General features: G+C 43.3%; 1 protein-coding gene across 7 annotated transcripts in view; it reads left to right on the top strand.

Moving 5' to 3' along the window:
* PRICKLE1 (prickle planar cell polarity protein 1) overlaps positions 1-26,144 on the top strand; it is a 112,952-nt gene that overhangs the window by 77,164 nt on the left and 9,644 nt on the right. The window contains exons 1-3 of one of the 7 annotated variants that reach the window (XM_027542600.1): positions 13,350-13,516; positions 24,022-24,206; positions 25,888-26,001. In XM_027542600.1, coding sequence (XP_027398401.1) covers positions 24,072-24,206; positions 25,888-26,001 — 249 coding nt within the window. In that variant the 5' untranslated portion in view covers positions 13,350-13,516; positions 24,022-24,071. Of the gene's footprint in view, positions 1-13,349; positions 13,517-13,701; positions 14,019-14,148; positions 14,378-24,021; positions 24,207-25,887; positions 26,002-26,144 lie in introns of those variants that run through there. The other 6 variants (XM_027542601.1, XM_027542604.1, XM_027542602.1 and 3 more) reach the window with 6 other exon arrangements.

The following is a 26,144-nucleotide window of genomic DNA, read 5'->3' as shown; positions in this document are numbered from 1 at the left end:
GCTTCTGTTGTTGCAGAGCACAGCTCCAGGGCACTTGGGCTTCTGCGGCATGAGGGCTCAGTAATTGCAGCTCCCAGGCTCAACAGTTGTGGTGCAAGGGCTTAGTTGCTCCATGACACGTGGGATGTTTCCAGACCAGGGATTGAACCCATCTCCTGCATTGGCAGGAGGACTCCTTAGCACTGAGCCACCAGGGACGCCCTTAACTCAGACTTATTGAATTAAAATCTATGGGGATGTGGTTCAGGCATCTATATGTTTTTAGACTTTCCAGGTGATTCTTTTCTTTTGACTGCACGGGGTCTTTGTTGCAGTGTGCTGTGGAATGTCGCAGCGTGGCTTCTCTTGTTGGGGAGCACAGGTTCTAGAGCACGCGGACTCAGTAGTTGTGGAGTGTTAGCTACTCTAGTTGTGGCAGCTCCAAGGTGTAGTTGTCCCAAGGCATGTGGGATCTTAGTTCCCCAGTCAGGAACTGAACCTGAGTCCGCCGCATTGAAAGGCAGAATCGTAACCACTGGACCGCTGGATAAGTCCCTCTCTGGTGGGAGGGAATCAGTGTAAGTGATTCTTACACTGACAACCGGTGCAGCATCAGTTGCTCTTGGCTAACTGTTATTAGGGACAGTGCCCATCCATAATATCTAAGAGCAAGTTCTTACCCCATTGTACAACTAGAATTTTTAAATTTCATTTAATAGACACTTTTGGAGTATCTCTGCAGGACAAAACAATTTTGCCTTCACTGGGAATTACTGGCCCGTAGCCTGTAAAACACAGAAGCCCTCATCCATCTGACTGAGTGGATACATGGTCAAGGAGTGGGCCCTTGGTGGTCGTGTTGGATTTCAACCCCAGCCCTGGGAGGGGGCCATTTTTTAACCTCACAGACTGAGGAGCCACAAAGCCATGTCTGCAGGAAGGTAAGCACAAAGTGTTAAACCAGAAAGAAGCAGACAGAAGACTAGAGGAAGAAAGGATTCTGTCTCAGTTTCTGAGTGTTTCTCTTTCTGAACTGTGGTCATTTTCTGAAGCTCAGCTACAGTCCTGCTGTGTGTTGCCTGAGACACAGGCCTATGTCTCTGTCTGTTAAATGATCACTCCCCACCCTTTTTCTCCTTAAATTAGTCTGGTTTCTGTTACTTACAAAATAGTCCTGTTACAAACCTCATTATTTCAACTCAACCCAGTTTGCATAACACAGTTCCCTGATGTATTTTGCACGCTTGGATGCCACCACAAGGGAGAAGAAGGAGCCCACCTGTGGAATCAGTCCAGGGTGACCCCATTCAGGTTTTCTGCCCAGATGTACCCATTTTGGAGGCAAATACACTTTTGTTCATTGTCAGGACATTCTCTTTTCAAGACCCTTGAATTATATAGCTAATAGTTCCCTGTACTCTGCCCACCAGATTTCCCTGAACAAGAGGTTTCCTTCCTGGCTCCACTCCCAGGACTCCTGTCCAGGAGACACACCCCTGAGCTTTCTCTGGCTCTATTTTCAGAAAACTGCCTTTAGCTTCTAACATGCCCTGCTTTTTAAGCACCCTCGTTATTTTTTTTTCCTTGGACCCCACTTTTCTTCACCTCTCATTTCCCCTTTTAAAAAACCATCAGCAGATTTTAATTCGTGTGTGATTTTTGTGAGGAAATGGGATTTTGTTTGTTTTTGCCACAGATGCAAAATTTAAACTAAATATTTGTCTCAAACCTCTTTTCCCCAAGAATCTCTTTTGTCACTTAATTAAATAACCAAGACCCCTTTTTGAATTGCATGCAGCTTGATGATGGGAGGACCACAGGGAGGGACTTTGGAGGCTATAGGAACCTCATACTTGACCTAGGCTTCGTCCCTTTATCATGCGAATTGAGTTAGGGAAGGAAGAAGGTGTGGGGATAAAGATTTCCACAGCTGAGAATTACCCCAGAGGCAGGGAATATTCTGATGAGAATTTATTTGGGACATTTGTGTTTCCTATGACAGTAAGACCTAGAAGAAAAACCAGCTTCATAATTTGTTACTTTTTTTTTTTTTTCGGTTGGATGGTGCTTTCCTTACAACAGATATTGAAGTCTGTGGTCCTTAATTGTGTTTTGTGTTCAAGTTCCATGGAAGAGCTCTAAATGGAACATCTCATGATTTTGTAAGGTCTGTGCTCTTTTCCATGGTTACTTTAGTTAAGATCTGTATCATGATAGTCCATTTGGGAAAATTCCAGGGATTTTAGTGTGTGTCTTAATTTCTTTACTACCCAGAATGGCAAAGAATCCATCCCCTTGTGTAAAATGAGTGTGAGGAACGTCTGGGCATGCTCATCCAGGTGGGAGTCACTAAGCCCGAGACTGTTCTAGATAAGTAACAGGTGTGAGGTGTTGTCACAAGGCTCTTCTCTTTGACAGCTGAATTGAGCCATAAAATTTTTGAATAATTTATGCAAGTTTCCAGGATTCAGAAAGAGCTAGTGTCGATTTCACAAGGAAATCCTTACAGTTAATTTTGTGTGTGTGTGTGTCGCTTATCTTTGGCTGAGGTGAAAATATTCAGATTTCCCTATAAGTCAAAATTAATTTTGTAAACTATTATCCATGGTCTTAGCATCTTCTTTTCGCTTTTCAGTAAAATCAGAGTTTATCACAATCATATGTTTTAATTTATATTTTAAAATATTACAAGATGGCCAAGACTTAGTTTAAGAAACCTTTAAAACATCTTTAATTTTGGTGAACTGGTAAGTTTGAATACTCTTTTTTTTTTTGTAAGCTGAATTTTTCCTCCTCCTCAAAAAAAGGAAAGCAAGGCAACATGTGGTTTGTTACATTCATGGCTCTTCTTAGCCTGTTTTGCATTAGGAGGTTATGGAAACCCAAGACTGAAAGCTCCATAAAGCAAACCTTACAGTGAAGAAAAGAAATAGAGAAAAGAGACATCTGAAACTTGGCCGTTTTTCCCCATCTGCCCTAGAAATACATTCCAGTATGAAATGTGGGTCCCTGATAGTTGGCAGTATAAAGGAGCAGAAAGGCAAATACTTTAAAAAAAAAATCATACCTATTAAGTACCTTGAGTAAGTAGCCTCTATATTTTCCCTTTAAGAACTATCTAAAACAAAACTATCTGGGAAAGAACAGATCTGTAAATGTCCAGTCATTCCCCAGCCGTTCTTTAACTATCAGTTCCTCCCCTACTCAAAACAAAAACTGCCACCAAGAGTCTACCCAGTGAGTGTCATAGCTGCCACTCTTGCCAGCTGGCCTCTGGGAGTGACATGGCAGAGGCCCTAGCCCACTTTTCCTACTTTGTCCCAGTGCTGTTAATGGTGACAGTAAATGTTTTTCCTCACAGTGCACAGAAAATTTGCTGCCTAGTTAACACACTAGAGGTCGCTTTAAATTATTTTTCCCCTAATAATTTCACTACAAGTGAAATTGCTTATTACGCAGCATCAGCAACAAAATGCCCAGATGTTCCTATTACAGGCTTTCAAGGATCCCAAATATTTATGTGTATGAACGTCATATTTATTCTCCCTAAGAATTCTCTTAATTAGGCGTGAGAAATATTTTCCTATAGAGTGACAAGCATTTTTTTGTAGATTTTAATTGTCTTTGAAAAAAACATGCTGCGCTTCATAAAAGGTGTTCTTAGGAATCAGATAGTTGTATGTTCAGAAAAGTCATTATAAAATAGATTCTTGGAAAGACAAGAAGATGATTAGAAATGTCACTTGTGTAGGAACTGGCCCTCCTCTTCTATCTTTTGAATGGTGACTCCATTTGAAGAGGTTATCTACCCATGTCATTGGATTATTTCCAAAAATTTTTGACTCTTTAGATCCTAAAAGCATGATAAGTCATAAAACTATTTTTCTAATGATATTTTCAGTCTTCACTAAGTTGCTCCCCGCTCCCAAACATACCTTTCCAAAAGGTGGAGAGAAGCATTTCAGAGATTCCTGGAATCTTGTTAGAACCTATTGAAAGAGAAGCTAAAGACTTTAGAAATGGTCAGTAATGGAAATGAGGTTTGGTCTATTGTATTAGCAGCAATGCAGTCAGTAATCTTAGTCTGTGTTAAGTAAAAAATGTGTGTCCTTCTGTAAGAAGCAGATTGTCTGTACAAGCCTGCTTATATTATATGGTATTATATGAGTGATATTATATGAGTCTTAATAGTTTCTATTATTTGAGCTCATCTGCAACAAATTTTTGTTGGGGGACATTTTGGCAATTACAATCACCAAGAAATGCTGCCAGACTATTAATTCTATTGTCTTTTTTTTTTTTTTTTTTCCTTTTTATTCATTTGCTGTAACTGAACTGAAGGACCTTAGTAAAACAACAATAATAATGTATTATGGTCCTGGGAGTTGAGCTGTAATCAATTTTGTCTGACAGGCTTATTAATGGCTGCATTATTACTGCAGTGCCTTTTTGCCTTCAGGATGTCATGTGAGATGCGTTCAGATGAATGGGTCACACATAAGCTACAAACCAAACCATTCTCGTGGTTTTGCCCTTTGTTCAGCATAATCTGCCTCTAAATCGAGGAGCTGATGGTTGGGCTCCATCTGAGAGTGATACCCTTACTTGAGTAAGAGCTTAGCACACCCTGATACTCTAATGATGAATAGTTGCATCAGAGCAACTGTTATATGAATGATCTTCAGATACAGGCCAGTTTTGTTGTATTTAGACAATAAATGACTTTGTATCTATAGAAGTTAAAAATGCAGTGAAACTGCTTCCAAAAGCTCAGTGTCTCAGTTTTCTGAGGACCCCCAGGATTGGGGGCTGTGGGTGATGCCCCTCCTTTGAACTGTGCAGCATTTCTGTCCTAGAGGTCAGGGTAGCCAGTGTGTTGTCACTGAGTGCATTGCTTCATTTCTAGATGAAATAATGTGGCATGAACCTTCTAGAATTATCCTTCCTACTTCCTGGTGATATCGCTGAGTCACCAGTTGGGGCAAGCAAAGCATGTTATTTTGCCATTTGTAAGAAGCTCTGCTTTAAAAGCAAATAACCTAGTGGTTGAAGACCATGGGCTTCGATGTCAGACCTGGTTCTGAATCCAGGCTCTTGCACTAATTAGCTGATGATTAGATGATGGAGCAACTTACATGTCTCATTTGTAAAATGAGGAATATAAGGAATATAAAATAAGGAATATAACATGCCTTATCATGTTATTAGAATTTTTTTTTAATGTACAGGATTTAACACAAGGCCTAGCCTACAAGTACTCCAGATATTATAGCTACATGATAGTAATAATGATAGTGATGGAGTTTCACTTGGCATTATTATATTCTTAGCGTGTCACCAAATAAAATGCAGTAACATGCTATATGTTCAAGATGATGCACAATTCTAATGCATACTTGACCCCTCATTCTGTGCTGATGCCACCCCTGTCTTTAGGTCACTGCATGTTCAGTGAAAGGAAGGCCATGTGTCAGGTACACGATGGCTTGCTGTGAGACAGCGTCCTCTTTCCTCAAAGGATACTAGGATGCTCGTTACATCCAGATCCACCCAGACTGCACTTTTATCCTCACAGACAGCTTCCTCACCATGATCATCATGGGATCATATCACTGCATTTTGTTTGAGAAAGCTCTTTTAAGGAACCAGAAATACCAGAAGGTCTGTTTCTCAAAATACATCTTTTCCAATCACTAATATTAAGCAAAATAGTGACTGTAGCCCATCCTTATTGGTGTAACTGCCAAGTGGAAAGTTTGAGTTTCTGGGTTGTCCCAAAGCTCTGTGCACAGAGGAAGAGAAGCTATCTGTTGAGTTAAAAGAAAAAAAAATTCTATTTGAGAAAGAAAATAGGCGGTAATTTTGGTGGAGGGACTGGTCTAAATAAGATGGGGGTCCTGGGGCTAATGGAGAGTCTTGGAGGAATGGAAATGCAGCATAGAAACCTCTGGTGTAATGGGACCTCAGGGAACATTCCTGGACCCATCCCAAATGAAGTCCTGAAGTAAGAGTCAGCCAGGCAGATAAAAATGTGTGGCTAGACAGTTGCACATAGAGGAAACAGCAGGATTAGACAAAGGGTCATGAAACAACATGATATGCTTGGAAACCACAAGTTCTGGAGCCAGAGGTGAGATATGACAAGTGATGGAGATACAGTCGGAGGGATCAATGGGGGCTGGAAATGAAGGACCTTCATTTATCCCATGGAGGTGCCAGGAAAACTGAAGAAGGGATTTTTAAAGTAGAAGAATGATATAGGTTTATAGTGCTCAAGTGAGGGAAAATGGGTATGTAGGGAAGAGAAGCCCTCGAGGCTTGGCTGCTGTAGCATCCCAGGATGGGGGACAGGGTGAGATAGAAAATGGAAAAGATGCAAAGATCCAGTAAGTCCCTGAATGAGGGCAGGCAAGAAGAAGGGCACTTGGTGAAGGAGGCGCCTGTGATGGTCAGGTGTCTGGCTTACTGGGGGTACTGGCGGTAGGTACCATAAACAGACCAGGAAGAGAGGAGGAAGGAGGATTATTGGTCTGGAGGTGGGTGGAGCATATCATTTAGTAATTTGAGCTTGCTAAAGAGATTTCACTTTAGCCAATTGGTTTAAGTTCATTTCAGATCCTATATGCTAAAAAGAATAACATAAAAGATAAATTTTATGAGGTTCCTTTAAATATTAAAACTAGAGAGTTGAACACTAAATTAGTTGACTCACTTTTTTCCAAATAAAAATAGAGAAAACAAAATCAATGGATTGTTAATTGAGATAATATAAGAGTGCTTAACAAGGTCTGGAACCAGTCACTGAGCATTCAGCAAATATTCACAGAGAAAACTCTATGTAGCAGGCAAAGTACCTAAGGGGGTAGGCCTGAGTATCTAAGCACTTGGGATAGATTCATTGCTAAACAAAATAGGCAATATCGCTTCCCTTAGCCCCTCTATAATTCAATGCAGGTACAATGCTGAAGAGATGAGCACTCCAAGCATAAAAGACAAAGGAAATATTAAAAGTAACTTTCATCAAAAGATAGTTACTTACCTAGAGCTATGTGATTTGATCCAATATAACAATTGGAATTCCAACTCCTGGCCCTGGCCCAACCTGGGATAGCTGGTAAACCAGTCCCCACTACAAAATCACCTTGTGTAAATTCCCACAGTTCCAGAAGGGGACTTGGTATCTTAGATAAGATAAAGAAACTACAGAAAGCATGGCTGACCTTTTGTTTTTGGCAAGAGGATGCTTGAAATAATTCATTGCGGACACCTCTGTAAGAACGTTATTGTACATGGCAGTTGTTAAAAGCTGGCCCACCCTCATTGGCCCAGATATTTCCTTGTGGAGAATCAACCGTCTTAGGTAGTGGAGAGTTTAAATAGCATGAAAAATACAAAGGTGAGCTAAATAGCTTTGAGTGTGTAGTTCATGAAGCAAAGCAGCAAATACTCTATAATTTTAATTTTTAAGACAAAGCAGTATTTATTCTTTACATGTTTTGCACAGAATACAAACTGCAAGATTGCAGAGCTCACCTAACACACCAAGTTTCCACTTTTTGTTTCATCTCTGCAGCAGGCTTGGCTGGGTTATTCTACATAATCTTCCAACCTTAGAGTCATGTACCTGTTTCCTTCCATAATGAATGACCCTGAGCTCTAACACTGGAGGATGCCAATGCTGTATTTTAAGAATGGATTCCAACAGGAAGATAAAGTTTGAACTTAGAAACGTAAATATCAACACTTTGGGTTACCTTGAGTTTATCTTCCATGGACAGTGAAATATATCTGCAGTTTCAAGCTGGAGCTCTCATATCAGGGCTAACTTGTTGATTGTCTTTCCAGGAAACCATGGGAATGCTGACTTAAGAAATGGTGGCCCCCATCTGCCAGTTCTCAAAGTCCATGCTGGGCCATCACAGCCCAGTCTCTCCGCCCTCAGACACACTGCCCTTGACTCCTGGAAAGGCTTTCAGGCTCTTTCCATCTGGTTTCCCTGCACTGCTGTCTCTGCCCTCCCTCTAATGAGGGCAAAGACACAGTCATTTCGCTCTTCTTGAAGCCTCTGTGACTCCCTGTAGCCCTTGGAATAGCTGAACAGCCCTGGCACACGCAGCCATTTAGAGTTTGGACCTACCTCCCGGCTGTGCTCTGCCACATCACTGTGGGTTTTCTAAGGGCAGCTCACTCTTTTGGCCCTCAAGCTTTGACGGGCCCAACTGGGCCTTGGTTCCTACTCCCAACTCCACTGATTACCCTGATCAACTACTTCAAATCCTTTCAGGCTCAGCTCAGATGTCACCCCACTTTCCTAGATTCTCACCTTCTAACCAGAATTGATCGATCAACGTTTCCTCTTACTCTTATATTAGAATTTTAACCATACCTCAACTTTAGTATAATCACAACATACCATGGTTTCTTATGTGTTTTGGAAAATTAGAACAATTGGTAATTTTCCCTACTCATCTTGTGTGTTTTCCTATGCCTTCTATTTTATCAAGATATAAATAGAATATGAAATTTAAAATAGGCCTAAACCCTCCCCTTAAGGACTTCATATTTAAATATCATATTCTATGAAGTCCTTAAGGGGAGGGTTTAGGTCTAACAGAGCTGCGCTGAATTAAATATCTTTTGATTCAACCAAAGAATCTATCAATAAATCAATGGATGAATTTATGAAGCATCAGCCTGGAACAACAGGCAGCTCTTGTTCCAGTATGTCTGGCTCCATGGAAATTTGGGACTGATGACTGCAGCAGAGGTTTCACCCTTGAAGTTTGTGACTGAGCAGAAGATAGCACAGGGAGGAATTATGTATTCATATATCTTTCTGTATCAACTAATAACAATTCAAGAAATCATTTTATGCTTGTGAGCGTTTCTTCCTTATATTAATATTGTAGAATATTTTCTTTAATGTTTCTTAAACCATTTTTATAAAGGTTTTATATGAGCATTTTGGAAAAAAAAAGGTTGTAAATAGTGTGAAGATACAAAGGTACAATTATTTTACAAATAGACAGTTGACCCTTGAACAACACAGGTTTGAACTACACAGGTCCACTTACCCTTGACAGTTTTTCAGTAGTAAATGCTAAGTGCTGCACTGTCTGTGAATCTTCGGATGCAGAGGAACCAAGGAGAGGGGGTTATACACAGATTCACCCCACCTTGCTCAAGGGTCAACTGTAAGTTCAAAAGTCAAAGTTTCCATCTGCCTTTCTCTAGAAATCATATCAATGGTTCAGTAATTATATTCCTCTAAATAGTTTTGCTATGCATACCTTAGCCAATATATTATTAGCTATAATAATGTGATCATACTATGTATTGGGATTTGCATCTCAATATTATCCTGAATAACTTTCCGTGTATAGATCTCTCAGTATTTGTTTGAATAACTTTGTTTATAGCTGTGCTGGGTCTTCATTGCTGCGACGGCTTCTCTCTAGTTGTGGCGGGCCAGCACCTCTGTTTAGTTTCGGTGCTCAGGCTTCTCGCTTCGATGGCTTCTCGTATTGTGGAACATGCATGGGCTGTAGGGCACTCATGCTCCGGTAGTTGCGGCTTCCGGGGTCTTGAACACAGGTTTAGTCATGGCACGTGGCTTAGTTGCCCTCCGACACGTGGGGGCCTCCCACACCAGGAACAGAACCTGTTCTCCTGCACTGGTAGGCAGATTCTTCACCACTTAGCCACCAGGGAAGCCCCCTAGATGTCTCAATATTGATTGGAGGATTTATTCTTTATTTCTTAACATGTTGGCGGTTTTTCAGCAATGAAATCTTAAGTATGTTGTATTAAACCACAGATCTATAGGAATAGAGAAAGTTGAAAAACTTAAGGAAGGTTTAAGTTCTTAAGGAATACAGGTTTAATTATCTGTCCATGGAAAGAGACATTTCCTGGACTGGGAAAGGGCTGTTTCAGAGCAGTAGAGAGTGAGTGGTGGGTTTTTACTAGAAGTCATAACTCTGAGCGAGAGTCAAATGGAAGGACCTGATCCTATTATATTCTTCCACCCAGCCTGGGCTATAGACTCAAGACACCTGCCTGTTATTAGTGTCACAACCAGCTATCAAATTTTAAGAGACTCAAAAAATATTAGAACTGGTGGAGTCTCTGGAAGCATCTAGTTTGAGATGGTGAAGCCTGAGTTCTAATACCTCAGGCTAATACCTTAGAGAAGTGATTTGTCCCTGAGCCTAGTAACTGACGGAGAATAGACTTTAAATTCTCCTAACATCAAACCCAGTGCATCGAGATATTTTGCAGGGAGGATTTACCTTACTCTCAAAGGAGTTAGGAGTTGGGGGAGGGGATGGCTGGCTGGGAGGATTGGAGTAGTAAATCTAAAGAGGGACTGGGTGTAGAAAATGTTAAAGAACCAGTGCTCTCTAATCACATTGCTTTAAATATAATCAAAGGCGGAAAGAAAGTAATTGGAGACCTAGAGAAACTGCAACCTATTATAAAACAACATCCAGCCTATTAACTCTCGGAAGAGCTGATACTGCCTTCAGGCCCTTCCCTGGGGCTGTTGAGGACTCAGCTGACCCTAGAATTTGCAGGTGTTCAGTTAGCCATCAGGATATACTGCCCAATCAGAGATACAACACAAATGTTAGAGTTAAAAAGAAGGTAAAACACTTTACATAAACATTTAGTGGTAACAACTTTGGTAACAGACTTGAAGAATTACGATTATAATTGTTTTTCTGGATCTCGGTTTTTTTTCTGGACAAGATGTGGGATCCTAAGGATTGTTGTCAACTCTAGCATTGTCTGACTCTATGATTTATTTTTTGAGCTATTTTCATTAGAAATTGCATCCAACATTACAGGTGTTGTGATTCTTTTAGTTACCTATCTCTACACAGTCAGAACTACCCAATTGTTGTCCTGAAAACTATCACCCTACTGAACATTTCCTATGCCAACCGCCCCTTAAATTTAGTGAGTGAAATGTCATTTGATGAATTTCAGAGTCCTTGATCTCTCTTTTCTGTTCAGAAACATGGACATTCAATCATTTAAATAGACTCTTCCTAGATGACTGACTTTTAGTTACAAATCCTTCCACATAGCTGTGACCAAGAGCAACTCTTACTCTTAAATAAAGTAGGTCTGTTTTACAAATGGAAAAATAGAAGCAAGGAGCAGAAAAGACCTCAAGGTCACCATATACAAATCATAGGAGAACCAAGGAATAGAACTCAGTTGTGCTTTCTATTTTGTACGTTTATCTCCTTCTCCCAGACCCAATAAAGCTGACATTTGACAACCAAAATGCTCCCTCTTTATTTCTCTGCCCTTGGCGGTTTTCTTTCTGTCTGTCTTAGTCTCCTCCATTAAGACACTGGAATTCAGTCTGGCTTTAGGTTAGAAACAAAAGTTCCTTGTTCAGGTATGGTATGGCAATGAAGGCCTGAGAAGAATGTCCCCAACCCATTCATTCATTTACCTCCTGCTTATTGAACTTGTCTACTAAGTGTGGGGCATGAATCTTAGTGCTGAGAGTATAGTAACGAACCTGCAAAGGCTAGGGAAGAAGACAGGCAGCAAACATGAACAAATAGGATGTCAAGCAAGAGTGCTGTGAAGACAGCACAAATAAGGGGGGTGGGGGGGTGATATTTGGGATGGGCAGCTGGAAAAGGCCACTCTGAGTGAGAGTAGGGCAGAGACCTGTTGGCTAGAGGGAACCAGGTCCTGTGAATTTCTGGGCTTCCTTTCTCAGCCTCCTGGCAAGTGTGATTTCCAGGCAATGAATATTCCTCCCCGCTAAAACAAAAGGATGCTGGTTGGGGGCCTTGCTCTCCATCCTGCATAAGTTCACCCTTGACAATAACAATGCCTTTCAGACCGGACTAAGGTCTGTTGCATTCAGATTGAACTTTAGTAGGAAGTTTTTAACTGTCTCCAAACCCACTTCATCACTGAAAACACTTAAAATAGGCAATAAAGCTGACCGTAACTGTTGAAAATGTAACAAACAGTATTTACCAGTAACTATGTGAGAAGAAGCACACTTAGAATGGCAGACATTTAATACTAGTAAGTGTTGCTATGGCTTGTAGTTGGGAGGGTTCTGGGGCCTTGGCTAAGGTGTAGCTCTCCATTAAAAGCTTTCAAAAAGGATCCACCTGGCATAGCATTGGCCTGCTGATACTCCCTGTATTATGATAGTTTGGGTTTGATTTAAGTCAGTAATGGACTGCACACTGTCAGTTGATGACTTCCCTGACAAAGTCCAAACAGAAATGAAATAGGAAATAGGAAATCTGACCTAGGTATTCACGACTCATTTCACAGCTCCCCAGAGGAAAGTGGTCATCTTTGAAGTCCATCTCTGCCCTCTCACCAATCTCCATACAACCTGAAGGCAGAGGAGATCTACATGAGAACTGTTTGGGAACCATCTTCACAACTTGTGTTCTAGATTTACCAACATAGAGTATGTTTCAATAACAGATCCTGTTGCCTAAATCAGTGTTTCCAAGCTAGTCTACCAGCAGAGCCATTACCTTTTTGGGGGGCCTCTGCCACTTTAAAAAAGTAACTTAAAAAAAGCAGCTTCTCAGCTGCCTTGCTTTGCAGCAGAGATAACAGAAATTGGCCACAGAGTTATTTACTTGACTGCTCTATTTATAGCAACTTGCTTGTGTATTTTTAAATCACAGTTACAATGGGCTATTGTTCCGTTGTATACTGTAGAAACATATATGTTGCAAATCACTCCCAAAGAATCCTGAGGGTTTAAGGATTTTTTTTTTCCGAATATAACTTGAAAAAGAGGTAGGATACCCAAGGAACTGGTGACCATTTTAAGTTGCATTTTATAAACTGATAAAGCTCTTAAATATTGCATCCTTTTCTCTCCCTTCTTTTGGCATATCGCCTTGTGATAAGGAGGCTATTGTAGAAATTAAAATTTGTAGTTTTGAAGCGACTCAGTCTTCTGCTGCAGATTGTAGTTTCTTTCTGGGCTTGCCTTGAGGTCCTGTTTTTGCTTCTCATGGTCCTATCGGTAGGCAACTAATGCCAAGCTTCACTTTCTCTTAATGTACCTAGAAATATTAACAGCTCAGAAACAAGGTTAGCCATGAGTATGAGCATAGTCCTTGTGTTTGAATAATTATATTCACTTAACAACTCTTATTCATGTACTTGATTGAGTGCATCCCGTGACCTGGTTCCGTTTCTTTGGATGTTATTTACTGATAAAAATAAATCTGCGCTAAAAGCAGTAGGAATCTCTCCGAAATGCAAGGAAGGTCCTAAGAGGAGAATTCATATGTTAATGAGCCCTTCCAAGTGAGAACTTGGTTAAACGTGCCATTTGCTGACATCATTGTTATGGGCAGAGAGGAGATGATTTCTCTAAGAGGTGTCCTTGCATATGCTCCCAGCGTTTTCTGGCCCGCGCGTGCACCTGCGGGAGGGGGAAGTTTACATAAGCGCCCTGGGGTATTTGCATCTCGGCTTTAACACTCACTAGGGCTCCCGGGAATGGAGCGGGCGGACCGAGGTAGGTGCTCGAGCCACGAGGCTGGCCAAGTGGGTGGGTAACTTTTCGAGGAATAGTTCGTGCGCGAGACCTGTGGAGACCTGCCAGGGGCACGGTCAGCAGTGACAGTTCCTGGAAAGCGGGGGCAGCGGGATCTGGCCGGGTAGGCTCCTACTGCGGACGGGAGCGGGGAGCGGAGTTGGGCGGGGATCGCCAGCCCGGCGGCCGGCCCGCAGCGAGGCAAGGAGGGTGGGACCGTCAGGAAGCGAAATGGTTACTTTTTTTTTTTTTTTTTTTAATGCGGGCTCTGGTTACTTTTGAAGATCGCGGGCCCAAGAGCAGAGGGGAGACGGGTTTTTTCTTTCCGCGGTGGCGGATCCTGGAGAGACGCGGAGCTGAGGCGTGGGGGATGCGGTGGCCTGGGCGAGGCGACTCCAACACGGGAGAGCAGAGTCGGCGACGCCGGCGGGGACGAAGGATCTCTGGAAATCTGGGGGACTTCTTGCCGGCCCCCTCACGGCAGGTTAGACGGCAGCTGCGGCTGAGGATCACCGAGTTGTACTGAAAGGGGACTCACAGGACCCGCCGGCGGACCGCGCGTCACGGCAGGGCGGGGGCGACCCCTCGCTGGCCGGGCGGGGCTGACACTGCGCGGCGACGGGGCCCCCACGCTCGCTGCCCTGCCCCTCGGCCCGCGCCCTGCTGGGGTCTCCTCCGGAAAGAGGTGGGCGCGGATGACCCTAAGGACATCCAGCCCTGTTTTCCTGCGGGAGCACCCGCGCCGGGCCGCCAGCCTCGGCCGGTCGCAGAGCGGGGGACGGCGAGTGCGCGCCAAGGGCTCCACGGAGGGGCTGCAGGCCGCGTTCGGCCCCGCGGCCGCAGGTGGGGAGCCGCCGTCTGGGTTCCGGGGCTCGATGGCGATGGGCGGCGGGGCTGAATGCTGAGGCTACGCGGAGGGTTTCGCGTCGGAGGCTGGTGAGGCTACGCGGAGGGTTTCGCGTCGGAGGCTGGGGATAGACGCGGGGACCCGCGGTCACTCGGTGCCGCTGTCCAGCGGTGGAACGAGTGCGGACCCCGGTGAGGAGGTCACGCTGCCCCGAGGGCGGCGCGGGGGCCTCGAAGGCTCCGGGCGTCGAGGAGCTGCCCTCACGGGGCTCTCGCCGGCGCCGAGAAGGGCTCGTCTCCTCGCCTCGGGATGTGGAGCTCGCGTCTAAGTGCGGGAGGCCGCGGAGGCGGAGGAGCCCGGGCCCGAGTCGGACCCGCGGCCCGGGCGCCCCCTGGCGGCCCGAGCAGCCGGCGCCGCGCGGAGGGTGGGCTTGCGGGCTCCGGCTCCGGGCATTCCTAAGGCGGACGCGGAGGGCCCGGCGGAGCCCCGCAGCCCGTCCCCCGCGGCCCACCTCGAATTAGCCCCCTGGGTTTTAACGAAGGACGGGGTGATATCCCCTCCTCGACTCCTCTCCCGCGGCCTTTTTAAAAACCTCGGGTTTTCACATTAATCTGTGTCAGTATAAGTCAGGCTATGTGTGGAATTTGTTTTTACAACTCGAGTCTTGTGACTTCTCAAACACTTTCTTGAAGTGTTTTCTCTGGAAACTTGTTTCAAATGAGGGCTGTGAGTTTCACAAAGAGGAGTGTTGTTCGGGAGCCAACAGGTGACGGGGTGAAACCCGAGTCTGTGTGTACATTGGAGTCAAGTCTGGCTGCCGTTTCCTTGGGCCGCCGTTGAAAATGGAAATTCAAAAAGTCAATAGGAGACTTGAATACGATTTTGAGAAAATATCTGCGACTCCCATTATGGAAAATAATGAATTCATTAGACAGCGACTCGCGCCGCCCGCCTCACACCGTGGCCTGCCCTTTGGATTTTGCCTTACAGGCCGGCTTACAGCCAAATAACCTGACCCCCGAAGCGCCGCTCTGGCAAAGGACCGTGCTTTGTCATCAGGTTTCCTCCTTTTGTTAAGCAGTCTGTCTTACAGTCGTGGAATGTATTTGTGCATGAAATTAGCCTGCTTTGAAACCCTGCAGAGTGCCACATTTCCTCTTGGAAAAATAGATAGCTTCTTGGCACTGGTGTGGTGCCTGTCGGGCCACTCAGCTGTCGGAAAATGTACAAGTTGAATGGAGGTTTACCTGGAAAATACAGAAAAGGCCAAAGGGCTCATGGCCTGATGTCACTAATTGCTGGTATGAAGTCCTTTTAGTCAAGGAATGTTTCATAAGCAATATCTTCGGATACCTTCGTTTTTATTTTACAGTTATTGTGATTCATTTCAGAATAAGTGCAATTGGGTTGGGCTCTGTTGGCCAGGACTTTCTTATTGTCTTTAGCAGACAATAGGCTTGAGTGCTCTTTATGTGAAAACTTAAAAGAGATTACAGTTTAGTAATGTTTGCTATGAAATTCAAATCTTGATTGTAATAGTTTTGAGACCTATGGCTTTTGTAGATTTCTGACTTTTTTTTTTTTAAGCTAAGGACACCATAAAACTAGGGTATATATATCTGTGTGTGTGCACACGAGCATGAGTGTGCTTGGATGTGTGTGTGTGTGTGTTGTAAACAATGGAAGTGTTACAGGATTCCCTACTACCAAATGAGTCTGTAGTTAAATTTAACTCACCTGCATATTTAGCCTGGCTGAATTAGAGCAGATCTTGAGTGGGTGTGTGTGACCCGAATCTTCTATGTACCAAGGCCTTGTTAACAAGCAGTTAAACAAAGAAGTTGTTAAGCAGCTTGTAGCCCACAGGATGACACTTAGCAGCAGGGGACACTTAGGGAATGTTAGCCCAACTGACTTCACAAATCAGTATCTGTTCTGGTTTCTGGTGATCAAAGGACTTTTAGCTTTCCTGGGCATGTCCACACCAGAAATAACTTTTTCCTAAGGATCCTGCAATGCTGCGGGTAGTCTTCTCATAGGAACTAAGGTGGAATTTCATTAGAAAAAGTATTTGTAATTAAGGGTATGACCTTAGACTTCATTAGTCAATGGCCAGCACTGAAAATTATTCTGTTTTCTATTTGCATGATTTTGATTTGATTCGGTGACTTGGTCCAAGAAAATGATGAATAATAAGAACCATACCAGCACTGATGCACAGTTATAACCTAGATGTGAATCTGATTGAACTCATTCATCTCAATGCTCTCAAATCCTCACTCCCTGCTGACTTGCCTAGACAATATTTCCATATTGGTGCATTGTTTTTCAATCACCTAGGACTCAGAACCCTCTTTGACCCAGTTTTCCTCTTTCTTATTGGTTCCTTTTACTTTCTCTTCACATGCTACTACCTTTAGGCTCTCTTGATGACGGTGGGCTAGTAGGCCCCTTCCAGGTTCCTTTTCTCTTCTCTGACCATCACTGTCATATTAATTGTAAGACCAAGAAGGGAAACTTCCTACTTATCTGCCTTTTGTCCTTTTCCTTGTCTATAGGGTTTAGTCCAAAGTCTTCTGCTTGAGATGTGCAGTTATTCAGTGGTACCATTGTCATCTAGGAAGAATGTGTCTTTGAGCAAAACATTGACCATTTACTGCCTCTAGACTTTCATATGCTATGTTGACTTGTTAAGATTTTTAGGGAAAAATAGTTAAGGCTCACTTATGTATATGTCAAGGTCAATCAAAATAATAATCCTTAACTATCCTAGAGGCAGCATATAGCTCAGTAGAAAATAAATGATCTCCAAGTGGCCAAAATAGCATAGCAAAATAATAAGGCAGTTTTTTAGTTTGAATAACACCTTCACATACTGTATTTTATCTTAAACAGTGATTGCTGTGCTTATGGGAGGAACGCTAAGCCCTTGTCCATATAATAATGGACAGCATAATAACAATAATTGACAGCATAATTATTCTATGTACTTGTGGACAAACTTTTCAAACTGTAATTGCCTAATTTATAGAACATTGAAAGCAACAAATTAAAGTCATGTGTCTGCTGCTACTGCTAAGTCACTTCAGTCGTGTCCGACTCTGTGCGACCCCATAGACGGCAGCCCACCAGGCTCCCCCATCCCTGGGATTCTCCAGGCAAGAACACTGGAGTGGGTTGCCATTTCCTTCTCCAATGCATGAAAGTGAAAAGGGAAAGTGAAGTCACTCAGTCGTGTCCGACCCTCAGCGACCCCATGGACTGCAGCCTTCCAGGCTCCTCCATCCATGGGATTTTCCAGGCAAGAGTACTGGAGTGGGGTGCCATTGCCTTCTCCGAGTCATGTGTCTGGAGCCATGCAATTCTGGACATCAGCTCTGCATTGTGAGATAGTCCTCAGCTCATCCTTGAGGATGGTTCCCAGGCTGTTCCCAGCTGGATGGCTGACTTAGAGCTCCTTTTGTTTAAACTCCTAAAACCAGTGTTCTTTACACTGTTCATCTTCTACTCAAAATGAAAACAAATGATCAGCCAAAGGCTAAATCATGTATAGTTTACACACACCACCAGTATTAAAGAAAGCAAGGAGATTCCAAATGAAATTTGAAAACATTCTTATCACAGCAGGTACTTAAAAAAAAGTTCCAGCTTTTAATGGAATGAATGTCAGTTGCCTTGTTTTTTGATGTTTCTCAGAACGATTCAGTAATGGTCCTTAAATATAAGGATGAATAAATGAGTGGAGTAGGTGAATCTGGAAAATAAATTTCATAAAGGACTCCTCCTTAAATGATTGAATTTGGGGAACAAGTGCCAGCTCACAGCCTCATAGCACCAGTAGGGACTCCTGATTTCTGCTCTGTGTCAGACACCTGGAAAGATCCTGCCATGCTCCATAGACCGTTTACACATGCAGTGTGTGTGTCTCTGTCTTAGTGTCTGTCTGCCAGAGATTTTATGTAGATAACTAGATTTTATCTAGTTATTCTGACCTCACTCCGAGGGAGCTAGGAATTGTGGCCAATAATTTATCAATACTGTTTGCCCTTCAGGAGGCTGGAGTGTCCTGAACTCAAAAAGAAGATGAAGCTCCCCTGTCAGTGTTCAGTCTTTGTTACTAACGAGTTCTCATTTTGGATGTCACTGGTCAGCTTCCAGATGTATGTAATCAGAGTGAAAGGAACAGTGCCAATTGGTACAACTCATTGATAACTTCAATTCTTTATGTTTGTTTATTTTATTCTTTAAAAACTGTCACATCCTTAGGCCATCTTTGGAAGGAAAATAGTTGCTGTTTGAGAGAACCAGGCCCCACAATAGCCTGAGGACTTGGGGGCGGAGCTATCTGAATGCCCAGGGCAACAAGTTGCCTTCCCTCAGCTCTGCTCCTTTCCCCCAGGTCAGGTGTTCTTTTGACAGGTATATGATGATTGAGAAGCCATACATCTGTGAGCTGTTTGTCTCTGAATCTTTTTAAATGGTGAGAAGTAGCTATTTAACTATCTTGAAGGAAAAAGGAAAAGAAAGGACAAAGCAGGGGAAATGGGATTCTTCCACTTTAGAATCCTCATCTTTCTAGGAATAAGCATCTCATCTCTCCTTACCCAGCCTCGGGCCTCTTTGACATGTTATTAGCTTTAAGATATTGCTTCCCCTGCACATTTCCTTCATGGTCAGACTCAAACTGTTTTACTTCTTTTCTCTGCCTTATCAGACTTATTTACATCCAGAATCATAAAGACATTGGAGAGGTAGGGCCACTCCTGGTTCATTTCTTTAAGGGGCAAACCTTGTGTAGAATTGGTTAATGCATGATTGCTGTTCACTTGTGATTGAGTTCATTCCATTTATTGCCGCATTTCAAGACCAGGACAAGAAACCTGCCTCAGAATAAGCACAGAATATGATGATTTGAGCTATTCTGGCTTTTTATTCAATTTATTTTTGGCATCTAACATGGTATCTTGCACATAGTTTTATTTTTTTAAAATAAACTTTAAGATACCATGTTTAATTGTGGTTAAGTAAGAGAATGTAAAAAATATTTTCAAATGGTTCCCACAAAAGCGTGTGTGTATGTGTGTGGAGGAGGAGGATAAAGCAGATGAAGCATAATGTAAACAATTGATGAGTCTGGGTAAAAGGCTGCCTAAGTTTGTTCCTTACTCTTCTTACAACTTCTCTGAAGTTTGAAATGACAGCAAAATAAAAATTTACAACAGTAAATAATATACAAAATAAATATGAGACACAGGACAGGGCCAGCTTTGTCTGTGTAACTGTGGTTCTGCCAAAAAAAAGTTTTGTTTTATATCAAACCCCAAAATTCAATTTTTTAAAAATATTTATTTATTCATTTACTTGGCTGTGTCCAGTCTTAGTTGTTGGGTCTTCTGGTGCAGCTCAGCATGTGGGATCTTAGTTCCCCTACCAGCGATCGAACCTACATCCCCTTCATTGGGAGGTGGGTTCTGAACTACTTAACCACGAGGGAAGTCCTATTTCAATTATTATTCAACTTACTTGCAGACTTGGTTTGTTGATCTGTTTCACATGATCAGTCTTGAGAGACAATACCTGGAAATAGAATGAATAGGATTTTCCTATTAGATCTAATTCAGCAATGGTTTCATGTTTGGCCTAAAAGATATTTAATAGTATTTTGGCAAAGAGCAAATGCAGCCACATGAAGATGTCATTAGGAAGACCCTTTCTCATCACCCAGAGCATAAGCAATGGCCAGGCTTCCCTCTTTTCTCTTGTGCTACAAAGTAAATACCATGTAGCCATGTAAATGTCTACATAGGGGATATTTATGAGATCAAGAACCCTCCTCAGCAGTCAGTTTCTTGCATATGATGTAGTCTGAGACAGTGATATACTTAACAGTATACTTTCTGGGTCTGCTGACAAGCACAGGTAATTTATAAAAGAAAAATCTGACTTAAAGTTGTTATGCTGTCAAGTAGAGAAAAAGTAGCTGTGGCAATACAGCATCTCTACCACTGTCTGGTAAGTAGGAGGTCACTGTGACTAAGCTGTACTTTTTTAATATTTGTTTTTGAACAGCTCTTAGACCTTACTAGTACATGTAATATTTTGTCATTTTAAGTAATTATCCTCTGATATAAAGGAAAAAGACATTCTCCAAATTAAAAGCTCTGAAACAACCCTTGGACTGCAAGGAGATCCAACCAGTCCATTCTAAAGGAGATCAGCCCTGGGTGTTCTTCAGAAGGAATGATGCTAAAGCTGAAACTCCAGTACTTTGGCCACCTCATGTGAAGAGTTGACTCATTGGAAAAGACTCTGATGCTGGGAGGGATTGGAGGCAGGAGGAAAAGGGGACGACAGAGGATAAGATGGTTAGATGGCATCACTGACTCGATGGACGTGAGTTTGAGTGAACTCCAGGAGTTGGTGATGGACATGGAGGCCTGGAGTGCTGCGATTCATGGGGTCACAGAGTCGGACATGACTGAGCGACTGAACTGAACTGAACTGAAGCAACAGTTCATGAGGCCATTGAATTTTTATGATCCTTTTGACTATATGAAAGTCTCCTTGAAATGCCCTCTCTGGGGGAGGTGGATGGGCCCCATCTGGTTGTGTCATCAGGCATGTCTGTGCTCCAGCAGTCTGACTACTTCACAAATGAAAAAGCTCCACCCAGGAGGCAGCGTGGAGTTGCAGGGGTTTAAGGTCACAAATGAACCGTGTTCTAAGGCAGCTGCCCTTGGGCAGGTGACCCATGGCCGATCACTCTGAGCCTCGGTTTCCTCCTCAGTTTTAAGCAGATACGCCCTCGTGGGGTTGTTTGATGTGGTAATCGGCTGTCACATCACTGATTATGCCAGGCTGGGCACAGAGGAGTGAGTGAGCTGTCAGAGTGCCAACAAAGGACACTGAGAGCCGCACCCATCTCACTCGTGCTCTTCAGCTCATCGCTTCACCATGAGTGCTGAATGACAGTTTGCAGCACAGTTTGAGGCGAGGCTGGTATGGCTGTGGGAGTTGCCGGCTGGAGACGCGGCTGGCACACCCAGGTGATTGGGAGCACGGGGACCGTGGCATCGAGTGCTGATTGCTTAGTATAGTATTTACTGTACAGTTGCCACCAAAGGCTGATCAGGAATGTAGCCATAAGAATAATTCAGCTCTTTGGCAATCTGCATCTTTGTGCTAGCATGGAAAATTCATTTGTCTTAATTTGTGGTGTTTTCTCTTGTTTTAAAATACAATGACATTTAATTTTTAGGTTCTGCTTAATATTTATGTTCTTGGTAAGTCTGTGCAGAGCACGTACCTTCAAGTCTCCCTTTTCAGCCATATTTGGCAAAGGACAGACATGCATAGTTCATGATTTGGGTTCAATAGCATTGAAGGCACCCTTTCTCCTAGTGGGGTGTTTTGAGTTATGAATTAAATTCTTAACCTCTGTTCTTCTCCCTTTGATATGCAGTTGTTATTTTTTTTCAAAACAAAAGGGAAAGAGTAGATCCAAGAAGTGCTCTGACTTTCATTAACACATCCTTTTTTATTGAATGGTAAGAGGAATGTGTCGATGTTTAGAAAGCCTCCCCTCAGTTGAGCCATGAATGAAGTGCACCTGCGTGAAATGATGTCTTGTGTAAAAGGTCAGTTCCCCCCAGTGGTGGGGCAGGAAATGAGGTCAGCTTTACTTTTTGTTCAGGGTGAAGGAAAGTTAAGTTTATTAGTTGGAATACTGTCTTCTGTGTGGCATTACTCCTTTTTCTAATAAAGATTGTACCTTTTGGGTGCTTGGTGCCCCCCCCCCCTTTTGTGAACTGTTAGAATTTTAAAATTTTAGTGTCCTTTGATTCATCAAAGAAAAGTCGTAAGTTTTCGTACTCATAGGATTTAATAGGTAACATGTTCTAACACTTGTAAGTAAGTAGCGTTGCACTGAGAGTGTCACTGACAAATGACTGTCAGGCTGACAGTGTTTTTCCTACCTGTTGAAGCAAATGAGAGGATCATTTAAAGCAGAAGAATTTTCAGAAGTCCCATGTATTAGACTTGCTGCAGTGTGACTAGACTCTGGCTTTTAGCTGTGTGACCTTGGGCAAGTCATTTCCTAGAAAAATTCATTGAAAGGACTGATGCTGAAGCTGAAACTCCAATACTTTGGTCACCTGATGCAAAGAACTGACTCGTTGGAAAAGACCCTGATGCTGGGAAAGATTGAAGGCAGGAGGAGAAGGGGTCAACAGAGGATGAGATGGTTGGATGGCATCACTGACTTGATGGACATGAGTTTGAGCAAGGTCCGGGAGTTGGTGATGGACAGGGAAGCCCGGCATGCTGCAGTCCATGGGGTCACAAAGAGTCGGACACGACTAAGCAACTGAACTGAATTACCTGTAAATTTCTTTTTTTTGTTGCTGTTGTTGGAGAGAAGTATAAAAGGCTGCATCTGATCCTGAAAGTCTTCTATCTTTTTTTCATCTTAGTGACTGGGAATAGGGGATGATTTTTAAGAACCAGAAGTAACTCAGAAGGGACATGCATGGTAATAACAAAGTTCTTAGGCTGTAGGTCAGGACTGCTGTCTAAACACTTATAGGCCTTCATCTGAGGAGACTTTTCAGAGCTGGGTTTATACCTCATGTGTCCAGCAGCAGGTTGAGAGCATGTCACACACAGTAGGTGGGTGGTAGTGTGGTAGTTTAGTCACTAAGTTATGTCCCACTTTTTTGCAACTCCATGGACTGTAGCCCAACAGGTTCCTCTGTTCATAGAATTTTCCAGGCAGGAATACTGGAGTGGGTTGCCATTTCCTTCTCCAGGGCGTCTTCCTGATCCAGGGATTGAACCTGGGTCTCCCTGCATTGGCAGGCAGATTCTTTACCGACTGAGCCACCAGGTACTACAGAGCTTTTCATTTGAAAGCCTGCCATTAACACAGTTCAATGCTTATAGTCACCGCGCTGGATTTTATTTTAAGCTAGTGCTCAGATTCAGTGACTTTCTTATGAAGGAACTCATTAATGAATGTCTGGCTGACTGTAGCCCATGGATATAAAGGCTTGTGAATTTAATGTGCTGTGTAAGAATTTAACTGTGCTGTTTCTTCTCCCTGAGTAAACGAAGTTCAGTGCCTCTCAGACTTTATTGGAAACTTGAAACCTAAGCAGTGTGGCCCAGCCGACCCACTCTGCACTGGCAGGCAGCATGCCTCCGCTGGGAAGATGGGTCAGGAGATGCTGGGAAGCAACTTGGGTGGCTGGAGCAATCCTTTCACAGCGCATAGGAGCGGACAAGGCGGGAGGCTCGAACCCAGCTTCTTCCTACAACTCCTGGGCTCCGCAGGGATTCATTTGTGGGAAGTTAGTTAGCAGTGCAATTTTCTTGAGAACTTTTTTAATGAACAGTGTGTAGAGAAGTACCTTTTAAAGGCATCTGAAGATAAACTAGTTTGGCTGAGCTGCTAACGGGCCTCTTTCCGCATCGTGCAGCTGTAGTTTTTAAGATCTGGGGGCCTGAGGGCGGTGACACTGGTCATTTGGTCCCTTTCTCTGGGCCCCAGTGTGTGTACGTATGTGTTCAATAAAAGCTCTTGGAGGGTAAGAGTCATGACTTCAGATTCATCTCTTTGATTGTCTTATATTGCTCACAGCAGCCACGGTCTGATGTCCTGTGACTGAGAAGCCAGCTGTTGACTCTGTTATGATGCCTTTGGAGATGGAGCCCAAAATGAGCAAACTTGCCTTTGGATGCCAGCGGAGCTCCACATCGGATGATGACTCGGGCTGCGCACTGGAGGAGTACGCCTGGGTACCCCCAGGCCTCAGACCCGAGCAGGTGGGAACCACATCGTCCACTTTTCTGGTTTTCAGTGTGATTTAAGGTCTTTGGTGTTCTGTTTTTTAGTGATCAGACGTCACTGCCTCCGTGACATGCTGTGTCCTCGGGCCTTACTCTTTTTTCTGATGGTTTTGCTTTTTTAAGTCACACTTAGTTTCTCAATGAAAGTCTCCAATCCCTTTCATACTCTTGGGTCCAGAAGGATGCTGTTTTTGCCCTGATGAGTGAAACCCAGAGTGCTGCCTTTGCCTTTGTTATGTGGATTTCTGACTTAGGTGTCCCTTTGGAGAGAGTGGGAGGAATTTACTAACCTTTTGAAAAACTTCAGTAACAACAAAAAGGTAATGAAAGAAAAGGGGAAAGTTTCTCTGGCAGTTCTCTGCAGTGCCTGGGCTTTGGAAGAGAGGAGACAGAGCTGTGAGACCATTTCAGAGTCACTGCTTAAATAGACCTTTGATAACCTTGCACAGGAAAGATTCTGTCACCACACCATGTGAATCGGAAAAAAAATTAAAGAGCTAATTTTGTGCTTTGTTGTATTGTTATTTTAAGGAAGATGAGAACATTATGTGTACCTGTTTTTATCTTCCCAATATCCTTATAATGATGAACTTGTTAAAAAATTGCTGGTGACGGACACAGGGGCCAAGGTAGTTTGAAACAAGGGGAGGCAGTTGGGCTCCTGAGTTATGGTTGTGTTTCCCGTTTGGTGGGCACCCCCTTGAGAAGAGGGGTTTCCGATTCATCCTGGGCCTCACACAGTGCCTGGTACACACATAGCTGGTGTTTAGCATTTACAGCCCTACAAGCTCTGGTGGCTGATACACTGGGACATGGGGGAGAGCTGGACTCCAGGTAGGAACGCAGTGTTTCGACAGACCTTTAAGAGAGAGCCCTTTCTGCAGCTTCGGAGGGTAGGTTTGTGAGATCTTGAAATATTGAAGCAGACAGGCCCCAAATTCCTTAGTCTTCTCATTTCTTGAATCATTTTCATTCTTCCTCAGCACTGCAGCATCCTTTGCAGCATTCATTAAGGGGTTTCCTTTAGATACAACAGAAAGAAAAAAAAAATTCAAACAAAAATTGAGTTCTTTCAAAATGAACTAAGTACAGCTCATTATAGCTTCCCTCCAGTTGTTTGGGGGAAATTGACTCCAGGTATTTAGAAAACAGCACCCATGGAAGCAAAGAAAGCTGAAGCTTGAGAGAACCTGATAAGGGAGAGTTTACAAAGTTTAACAGAATAGCTTTTGTCTTTGCAACCTGTGAAATTCAGAGAGCAAATCCAGTGTGTTTGTGTAGTGGCTGGATTGTGGACAGTGTCACACAGCCTGTGTGGTCACTGCCAGTGTTCACTCAGCACTCTCTTGGCTGACCCTAGGGAGATCACTCAGGAATGGTAGCATTAAATGTGCATATTTTATGGTGTGTAATTTATAATACCCCTGATTGTTACTACAAATTACATTCCTGAAGAGCCCTTTAGCAGCTGGGTGCTAGCTAACTGGGGGTTTGCACGTCTTCTGGCCTGGCTCAGCTGGTCTTCTCATTAGCGGCCAGCAGCCACATCCTGTCAGAGGCTGGAGCCCTACCTAAAGGGCAGGGTAACTTCTCCGGGTGGACTGAGCTGAAGTGTTCGCTTCCTGTGTGCTGACGTCCTCCTCCCTCTCTCCCTCAGATCCAGCTCTATTTTGCTTGCTTACCAGAGGAAAAGGTTCCTTATGTTAACAGCCCTGGAGAGAAGCACCGAATTAAACAGCTTTTGTACCAGTTGCCACCACATGATAATGAGGTAAAAGAACAGGAAGAAGGCTAATTAGGAAAAAAAAAAATCCACCCTCAGCGTTGTGATGCCTCCCATAAACTTTAGACTCTTTTGCCTTTCTTCAGATAAAATTGGGCTGGAGAATACAGCTCTCCATTCTTCAAGAGAGA

Source organism: Bos indicus x Bos taurus, chromosome 5, assembly GCF_003369695.1.
Source record: "Bos indicus x Bos taurus breed Angus x Brahman F1 hybrid chromosome 5, Bos_hybrid_MaternalHap_v2.0, whole genome shotgun sequence".
Classification (NCBI taxonomy): domain Eukaryota; kingdom Metazoa; phylum Chordata; class Mammalia; order Artiodactyla; family Bovidae; genus Bos; species Bos indicus x Bos taurus.
This window is presented reverse-complemented; position numbering and strand designations above follow the sequence as displayed.